A 10,000-nucleotide genomic window follows, 5' to 3' on the forward strand; every position below is an offset into this window, starting at 1 on the left:
GTATTCCTCAGGTGAGAATTCTTTGTTTAGCTCTGAGCCCCATTTTTTAATGAGGTTATTTGATTTTCTGGAGTCCACCTTCTTGAGTTCTTTCATATATTGGATATTAGTCCTCTATCTGATTTAGGATAGGTAAAGATCCTTTCCCAATCTGTTGGTGGCCTTTTTGTCTTATTGACGGCAACACCTTGATTTCATGTGTCCAGGCTCTAGATCTCCCAGAAGGCTGATTTTTGTTTAAGTCTCTCAATTAACAATACTGTATGGCAGGCAGTCTTGACTGCCACTACATTCAATCAAGCATGCCACGAAAAAATGCAAGGAGCCAAAGTAAATCTAAATGTCTTTGCTCATCACCCCAGATGGTTCCCGTGTTTCCTAGGAAGCCACTTGATGAACTGATGTGGTTGTTGTTCTTTCTTCTCCATAGGTAACAGCATTGGGAACTTTGTGGCCCATGATATGGACGAAGCTAACAGCATCAACAGTATTTTGAAATACAAACTTGTAGACCAAACACCCAAAGTTCCCTCAGATGGACTTTTTCTCATTGGTGAATATGAGGGAAAGGTTCAGTTAAGTAAACAGTCCTTGAAGAAGCAAGACAGTCCTCAGTACAACTTAACTGTAGAGGTGTCTGACATAGGTAAGCACTATACTTGATGTGGTGAGTTTACATGTCTGTTTTCCTTTTACTAAGGATTTGTGAGGCCCTTCCCATGCCAGTAGCTTTCTCTGCTATCTTTGTGATTGTGAGGAAGCCAGATGTTTTCTCAAGAGCTAGAGGTGCAGATCCGGAGACATCACATTGTCTTTGGTCCTCTGAGAACTAGGTGTCAAGAGGAATTCAGTGACCATCTTAAAGAGAATGCCTTTAAGAAAAAATGGAAAGGAAGCTTCAAAGTCTAGGGGATCCCCAGACAGCAATTCTGGCTTGATCAAGATGGAAGGAGTTTTGATAACAATGTTCTAGACCACTGAGCAGTCTAAGAAGAATTCCAAATGGTTATCGGGAAGGTCTGATGCAGGGCATTGTCTCTGTGGATAGGCCTGTCTTTGCATCACTACTTGCTCAGTAACCATCCGGGGGAAGCCAATAGAAGATGAGGTACAAGTGTATTGTTGGTCACAGCATAACACTGCAGCTACCAGGTTATCAGTCCAGCTGTTAAAGTCACCAGGCGCAGTCTCACAGCTACTATAATTAAAATTCAGGAAAAATTCTTTCCTCATCCTTGCTTCCAGACTAAAAGTATCTGTATATGAAAGCAGTAGAGAAATTAGTCTTTGCTGTTCTTGAAGGCAGAGAGAGCTCTGCCCTTTCTTGCCACCTTCGTATTGCCCACTAGACAACGATAGGAAACCTTTTCCCTTAATCCTTGTATACTGTCTAAGTGGGTTCTGCTTAACCTCTCCTCTCCTTAGGGCAGAGGAATCCTTAAGAATCTTATGGCGATTTCCCATTCTTAAACACATCTATACATCCACAGACCAATGTGCTGCTATCTCTAGGGTACTCAGAGTCCTAGGAGGTAACTGGCTCATGAAATAATTCTGTAATTGTTTTCTGAGGAACACAGTTTACATAGGTATAGAAAAGAAAGGACCAGTGGTTCACATGTATTTCTTATTTTTTTCCCCCTTTCCCATGGACGCTGATATCCTGGGAGAACTTGAGTTAAACAGGTTCCAGTGCAAACTGCCTGTCAGGTTCTCAGGTAGCTAGTGAACTGACACACGATGAAGGTCTGATGCTGTTTAGCACTATGTTAAATGGTCCAGTGAGATAAATGTCAATCATGCTATCCATGGCGAAGGGGCAGACTCTCCCTCACATTGGCCACCCACGCCTTCAGTATTTAATCATTTGCCTTGCTAAGGTATCAAAGTATTAGGCATGCACAGATGAACTGGACCCAGTGTTTGTCCCTAGGGAGTACCCCTTTTGTCAAGAAAGATGGATACACATGTTAACAACTTGTAGGGACATACTATCTACTGTCATTGTGGTGCTCTTTGTAGACACTGCCCCACAACTCACCTGCAGGCCACGCTCATCTCGGATCTAGGGTCCACTTGCTCGTTCCAATTAGTCCTAGAACTGTCACACCACCCTCTAAGCCTGGACCATGTCTGTGAACTACCTTAGCCTCCCTTGGAGATGAATTATGCCACTTTATTCCTTACTTGGAGAAGAGGAAGCAAGTGACCTTGCACCTCTCTACCATGCTGGGTAGAACTGATGCTGGGTAGACACATGCAGAGAGGGAAAGGCAGCCTGTGGGGTGTTCAGCAGAATTGTGCAAAGGGACAGTTTTGCTTTGGGCATCAGAGATTATATAACATTCACCTGTCAGGTAAGGGAGCTGCTTCAGAGAAAAGCAGCCATCCTGGTTGTTGAAAAGCCTTCCCAGGAATAGGGCAGAGGGATGCTCAGGAGAGCATCTCAGGGCCCAGTCTGGCTTCCACCTCCTCTTGTTGACCTGCTTGTGGGTGAGGTGGTGGTGGTGGTGGTAGTGGTGGTGGGGCAGTGCAGCCTCCATTCACAGGAACTGTAAAATTATGGCAGCAGCTACTGTGTCACTTGTCGATGTTTTCTTACCAAATCCGGATGCCAATGCATGACTTCCAGTGAGAATTCTGTGGTGTGACTTGGGTTTTCAGATTTCAAGACTCTCTGTTCTGTTCAAGTCAACGTTATTGATATCAATGATCAGATTCCCATCTTTGAAACATCAAATGTGAGTAGATGTCACTATTTGTTTTATTTTTATTTGGATCATATAATTGAACCCTTATTTAAACAAAAACACAGACAATGTGCCAGGTAGCCTGCTCAATGCATCAATAAAAATCAGGCACCATCTTCACATGAGTCCTCAGGGGCCCTAAGGTGTACTGAGAGTAAGGAGGGATGTCTATTTCTAAACTCTTGCCAACAGCTCATTTATTCTAAATGAGGTTTAAAGGCTACAACCACAATCCTTTTCAGATTGAAAATTAAATGGCTGCTGGTGGCTTGTTATAGATTTTGCATACAATGGACAGTAGCTAGAGCTACAAGATCTATGCCAAGCATTTGGGATTTAAAAAATTAGCATCAGAAATACTGGTGACTTTAACTCATTTAGTTAACCAGGTAAGAGGAAAGGAAAGGGGAAAAATATTTCTGGCTTAAGCCTAAGAGAAATGTGCTCCCTATATTTGCAAGAATTAGCGGTGGACGTAGAGTAAGTGTCAGGGCAGAAAGGACGTCAGGGAAAATGGCTGTGGTCATGGTGTGGTGTTATCATTGCACCCTTAAAAGGAATGTCTTGGTTTATTTAGCTCCGGGGAAAGAGAAGCCCACTTGACTAGATGGTTATGTTAGAAGTCAGTTTTGAGGCAGCCCAGAGCCTCCTGATGATGTCCATAAATCAAAACAGAGGCAAGGCTGTAACAAAGAAGGGAATTAATTTACAGTAGAGTTCAGAACCGTAAGAAGTGTGATGGAACGTATCTTGTCTAACAGCCACTGAGCTTAAGCAAGCATGAAATAAAGTATTCATTTTTTTCTCAGCCTCTATCCTCTGAGGCATTTTTCACTTCCTAGTATTGTGTGTCCCCTGCATTTCAGCAGACAATGGTCAAGTAGATTGAGCAGAATTCTGCAGTGGGGAGTTTAAAAGCTTGGAGATGCAAACCTGGCTGGAGAGAAAGTGGGCTTGCTTAGTCCATTGCCAGCGTCTTCTCTTGGACGCTGGCTGGTACCATTTTTGAGGTCATGATGTGGGGGAAGAGTGGGTCATAGGGCTTCAAGGGAGTTAGAATGCTTTATGGGGTGTGAGGAACACGGATTTTTGGAGGTTTGGGTTCGATCATACGAGCTGTGTTAGCCTGGTGTGTGTGGGGGGTTGACTATGCTAGCTCTTGGCTCCTCTGTCAAATGTCACTGAGATGTTTGTAGCCCTCTAGTGTACTTTGCTGCTCATCTTTCATAAGGGCTCTATACCAGCCATTCAGAGGCTCTGCATGCATTATCCCCTAATGACCACAGGTTGCATTCTCTTAGTTGACAAGTGACAGAGCCCATGTTTAAAGAAATGAGATAACTGTATCATTCAACTAACAAACAGCAAGTTTAGGGTTAGTAGCCAACTCTGACTTCAATGTTTTGGGTTTCTAATGTCCATCACTTGGTTGACTCAGGAATTAGAAGTATCTGTCACATCATAAGGACTTCTCATATTATGCCTACCTATATCATTATTTTTCAAATAATTATAGTTATTAAGCATGTGGATGTTGGAGGGGAACTCTATTTTAGAATCCTTGTAGAATGTCTAAGTTCTTTGGTATGAATTTCGGTTCATGAGTACAAATGATGTCAAAACTGGCTGTCACATGTTCATCAAGAGGAAAACCATGCTGGGTATTAAAGCCAGCTGTGACCTCTGTCCTGAACCCAGAGACGTTTGCCTTTTGTCCAGTAAACTCAATGCCATGGACCTTCTGGTTCCTTTCTTGTTTCTTCTTCAGTATGGAAGCAAGACTCTGTCTGAAGACACCGCCATCGGATCCACAATCCTAATCATCCAAGCTACAGATGCTGATGAGCCCTTTACAGGGAGCTCTAAAATCCTGTACAAGATTGTACAGGGAGACACGGAGGGGAGACTAGAAGTTGTCACAGATCCCATGACCAATGCAGGATATGTCAAGATCAAAAAGGTAGATATCAGTCGGGCAGTGGTGGCACACACTTTTAATCCCAGTGCTTTGGAGGCAGAGGCAGGCGGATTTCTGAGTTCAAGGCCAGCCTGGTCTACAGAGTGAGTTCCAGGACAGCCAGGGCTACACAGAGAAACCCTGTCTCAAAAAACAAACAAACAAACAAACAAACAAACAAACTTAATGCCCTGATGGCACCTGAAATAAAGTTGTGTTATGGATTTATTGATATGAAGGTTTCAACTAAGATTTATGAATTTTTTAAAAAATAAATCCTCTAAGGGAGCTATTCACTCCAAGATTAATTTCCCCTTGTTTTCTCTCCCTCCACAGCCTCTTGATTTTGAAACTCAACCAGTTAGCAGCATTGTGTTCAAAGCAGAAAATCCTGAGCCACTGGTGGAAGGCATAGAGTACAATGCTAGTTCTTTTGCCTCCTTCGAGCTGATTGTGACAGATGTGAATGAAGTGCCTGTGTTCCCCCGGCGAATATTCCAAGCAAACGTCAGCGAGGATGCTGCTGTGGGCAGTAGAGTGGGCAACGTGACTGCCAGGGATCCTGAAGGCCTGGCTGTGAGGTACAGAGCAGCAGGGCTGGACAGGCCTACTTGCATGCTGCAACCATAACCAGAAGGAGGGCTGGCAAGGCAGAGAAGCAGTATGCCCTGACTTCAGGACTGGGGCAATGAAACAGACATCAGAAGCAGGATCTCTGGTCTTGGTTCAGTGTGTCAGACACATGGCTTCAGGTGCCAATTCTGTCTCCTTGCTGCAAGTTTCATTTGAGATCTGGTGAAGGTACTAGGTGGGAACCCCACTCCCTGAGATTGGGTGAGCCATGGCTAGGCCCTAGGTTTGAACTATTGGGGTTCTAGAGAAGCTTCCTGGGGAAAATAGACTAGAGTTGTAGAGAAACACCCAGAAGTAGAGAAAGCCACCTAAGAGGCCAAAGGGAATGTTTCAGATGTAGGGATTCTGGGTTCCTCCTCTCTCTGGAGAGCTAGTCTGGGGCTAGTCTTCCCCCTCGTTCCCAGAGGGTTAGTGCTCAAGGTGAGATGCTAAGACAGCATTTCTGTTTTAGCCATTCTCATTCCTTCTTTTTCGATGCTACTGTCCCCACACATATTTGCCTAAAAAATGTACAATGATTAATTCATTTACTATATATACATATACACATTTGTATAATACCTAAATGATTTTAAAGATCACATAGTTAGTAAGCATAGATAGGACTTGAACTCAGACCTTTTGTTTGTCTTATACAATATTCTCCAGAATATAAACAAATAATTCCACATGACTTAGCTGGTACAAGTATTTCCAAGTCTTTAAGTTTCTCTGTATACTTGAGTGAAGTTGTATCTCCTATCGAGCTGTCCTATAGACAGTTGGGTTCAATTATATGGGCTTTACTGATTTTCTTGCATGAAATACATTACTAGTTTGCTTACTATAACAAAGAGTGTGAAGCAGAGTAACTTTATAAAGAAAACCAGTTTATTCAGTTCATAGCTCTGGACATGTATGGGCATAGCATCAGTACAGGCTGGGTCTTTTGAAGGTCTGTGTGATTATTAACACAACAGCAACACAAGCAAAGGGAAAAGATCACACTGTAGGCAGGAAGCTGTAGCCACTGCATTCTCACAACCCCTGCAAGGGAGTGTCCCTAAGTGATGCAAGAGATCCCACTAGACCCTACCTTCAATGGTCCTGTATTCAGCAAATTTACCATCTGAGAAGGAGGCTTCTAACATGAGAACAGTTTTTGTGGGGGAGGGGGAACACTCAAATCATGTCCATATCATACTGAGGAGTATGTCCTGAGGAGTAATGTTACCAGTAGTGAGGATTATATTGAATTATTCAGTGTAGAAACAATGCTATACATCCAGGTCACAAGTCATGATGGAATTCAGAGCCCATTACTATCTAACCGATGCCTCTGTATTCTCTGGGAGAATGCTATAAAAATTGGCTGATTGTAATGAAAAGATGAAATAAATCAGTAAAATTACTGGCCAGAGGTATGTGCATGTTAGTATAGAGAAACAGAAGCATTTAAGGAAATTCCTCTGTTGTCTCATAAACTGGTATAGAACATAAAACCAGAGTTACCACCAGAAGATGAGACGGGCAAGGGAGACTGAGAAAGGACATTCTGAGAAGAGACATTCTATAATGTCTGTTTCTGGAAGGCAAGCGAATGAGGAGTAATCAAGGCAGCCAGGGGGCACATGACAGTAAGAGCTAACTTTATCAACTCTGACATTGTGGACTGAGAAATTTAACTCTCCAGCTGGGTAAACTTAGTGAGTCGATCAGCAGCAGCAGATTCAAATCCAACCCACCTTCACATATTACAGAGCCCATTGCAGGCCACAGATCTAGAAGCCACACCTTTCTGACTACTTCCCCTGTGGTCCACAGCACTGCCATCTCTGTTGTGGACCCATCCTTCCCCACCACTCCATATCTCATCTGAGTCAACTGTGCACTGCAGGCAATGAGAGCTTTTAAGATGAAGTAAGCCGACTGTCCAGCTCCTCTTCTGAGCTTGCCCTGGGATTCTTGCCTCTGTCAGGGTTGGATCCCAAATACTTAGGAGCTCTGATTTATCATTCACACACAATCATGAATACAGTGCTTGACATACGCAACATGCTCAAAGTAGACATGGGAAAATTAATTTGACTAATTAAAATTTTAATCATTCATGTTCCTGGACATACAAACTAACAGAATTTTAGAAAATTATAGGCAGTCTTTTGAAGTCACACACACACACACGCAGTTCCTTGACTCCTATTAAGTATTTATTGAGGTGACATTTCCAGGACTGGAAATAAATGGCTTGCAACTATAGACATCTTTACAGTCATATGTGAGGCTTTACAAAAAGGCTAAATTTACTGGCTTTCCTCGGACTTGTTTCTCTCAAATTTATCTTTCCTACACCCGCCAATGAATTCTGTTGAGGACTCAATTTCAGCCAGGTCACCTTTCCACTCAGCACAGCTCAATGGCTACCTCTGGCTTGTATGATCTGGCTCTCCCAGTCTCTGTGGCCACATTTTTTCCACTTACTGCTGCCCAGACATATCCATGTCCTGTGCACACACCAGGATGCTCTTGGCCTCTCTGCTGGCTTGTGTATCTTTGTGGCACCCTTCTTGTCTGTGTCAACATCTTCAGAAAGGCTTTTCTAAGTCTAAGTACTGATTATCTGTGTATCTAAAGGCTTCATTCTTCAATTCTTGTCTCGCCCCTGTCTGCTGGAGTTGGTGCTTCTTTAGTGAAGTTTTGCCAGGCCACCAGCAGCCTATGTCTCCAATATTACTTCTCAGGTTTCCTTAGCAGGGTGGCATACTGACAGCTTTCAGAAGACATATACTTCAGTATGAAATCTTGATTGCCAGGAAAGCATAACTTTTCTCCCAGAGCTGTTCACTTCGCCATACATAATAAAACAAGCACAGGACCATGTTCTACGGAAGTGGTTCGCAGCCTTCCTAATGCTGCCACACTTTAATTTAGTTCCACACGATGTATGACCCTCAACCATACAATTATTTTCATTGCTACTTCATAACTGTAATTTTGCTACTGTTATGAATCATACCATAAACATCTGTGTTTTCAGATGGTCTTAGGTAACCCTGTGAAAGGATCATTTGATCCCCAAAGCGGTCACAACCCATAGCTTGAGAACCACTGTTGTAAAGACAACTCTTTTTCCAAGAAAGATGTGTAAATGAGATGCTGATTCTGTGATTCTGCTCCATAGTACACCCAAATGATGATTCTATGTCGGAGTATAGAAGTACAAACTATCTTCTGTTTTCATGTCAAGTAACACAGGTTGTTTTTTGTTTGTTTGTTTGTTTGTTTGTTTGTTTTTCTTCTCTCCCCTCATGAAGTTATTCACTGAAAGGCAATACGAGAGGCTGGCTTAAAATCGACTCTGTCACTGGTGAGATATTTAGCGCTGCTCCGCTGGATAGGGAAACAGAAAGTGTGTATCGAGTACAAGTGGTGGCCACTGAAGTAGGTGAGCAAAACAAAGCACAACCAGATCACAGATTATCAGGGGTGGGGGGACTTCAATAAAAATGAGTGGGAGGGCATGAGAAGGTTAAAAATCGTTGCTGAGTATGACCATAAAGCCACGGGAAGCAGGCACAAAAGGGAGGGGGAGGGAGGGAGTGTGAATATGTGAGTGAGTGTGTGTGTGCCTGTTTGAGTGTGTATGTGTCTGAGTGTGAATGTGTGTGTATGAGTGTACATGTGTGTGAGTGTGTACTTGTGTTTGTGTGAGTGTGTATGTGTATGAGTGTGAATGTGTATGTGAATATGTGTGTGAGTGTGCAAGTGTGTATGAGAGTATGTATGAGTGTGTGAGTTTGTGTGACTGTGTGTATGTGTGTGAGTGTGTATATGAGAGAGTGTATGTGTGTGTGTTTTCCATCCCTCGTGGTTGTGTTAGAGAACACTTGAGCCAATCTGTGCTTCAAGTAGGCAGAGTTTCCCCAAGGCTGGAGGGTTATCAAGGTTGCTGTCTGCTCTGGTTTTCTGGAGAAACTAGAGCCTCTTCTTGGAATGTTCTGGAGTCCCTAGCTAGCCCCCTTCTCTACTTCCTCAAAGGGGATTGGGGGCTTCTCCTAAACCAGATACCAGTGGCCCACAGAGACCCTTGGTGCTCATGCCTTTTTAAACACTTGTGCACTAATGAAACTGGGAGTTTCATTTCCTTGGGGTTTCTGATTCAGCAGGTGTCTGAACCTGGGTATCTGCCACTTCCATGAGGCAAGATAAACTTTGAAAGGGAAGACAATTGCACAGATCTGCCAGAATGTTTGGACCAGCTTTGCAAAAGCCTTGCATTCTATTTAATTCATTTGTGATACAAGTTGTCTACTGGCTCTGAACACAGAGTTCCAGGAAAATTATCAGATTAAAATAAAGATAAACTCACAGGAATGATATGGTATCCAGGGATAAGGCTGGTAATTAAAACATTGAGTGTCTTTAAATGGAATTTTCCATCTTGCAGTAGAAATTCTGTGGATCTTGTGCTGATCAAGGACTCTAATTAGCTAGTAATATATCTGCTTAACTTATAAAAAAAAAAAGAGATGAGAGCAGAACTAATTACTATCAAACAAATACAGTTTTAGACTAAAAAATAGTAAACTTTTAAAATACAAAGCCCCAAATTAGAGGCAGACACAGGGAACAGAGAAAGGAATCATAAAAATGTATGGGAAAAATGGAGAAAACCAAAATG

At 42.7% G+C, this 10,000-nt stretch overlaps 1 protein-coding gene across 1 annotated transcript in view; it reads left to right on the plus strand.

The window, feature by feature from the left end:
* Nucleotides 1–10,000, plus strand: part of Cdh17 (cadherin 17) — a 62,516-nt gene that overhangs the window by 35,251 nt on the left and 17,265 nt on the right. Inside the window, exons 10-14 of the mRNA XM_021161068.1 lie at nucleotides 431–646; nucleotides 2,665–2,741; nucleotides 4,519–4,710; nucleotides 5,044–5,288; nucleotides 8,634–8,764. Of these exons, the coding sequence (XP_021016727.1) occupies nucleotides 431–646; nucleotides 2,665–2,741; nucleotides 4,519–4,710; nucleotides 5,044–5,288; nucleotides 8,634–8,764 (861 nt within the window). The remainder of the gene's footprint in view (nucleotides 1–430; nucleotides 647–2,664; nucleotides 2,742–4,518; nucleotides 4,711–5,043; nucleotides 5,289–8,633; nucleotides 8,765–10,000) is intronic.

This window comes from Mus caroli, chromosome 4, assembly GCF_900094665.2.
Source record: "Mus caroli chromosome 4, CAROLI_EIJ_v1.1, whole genome shotgun sequence".
NCBI classification, from domain to species: Eukaryota; Metazoa; Chordata; class Mammalia; order Rodentia; family Muridae; genus Mus; species Mus caroli.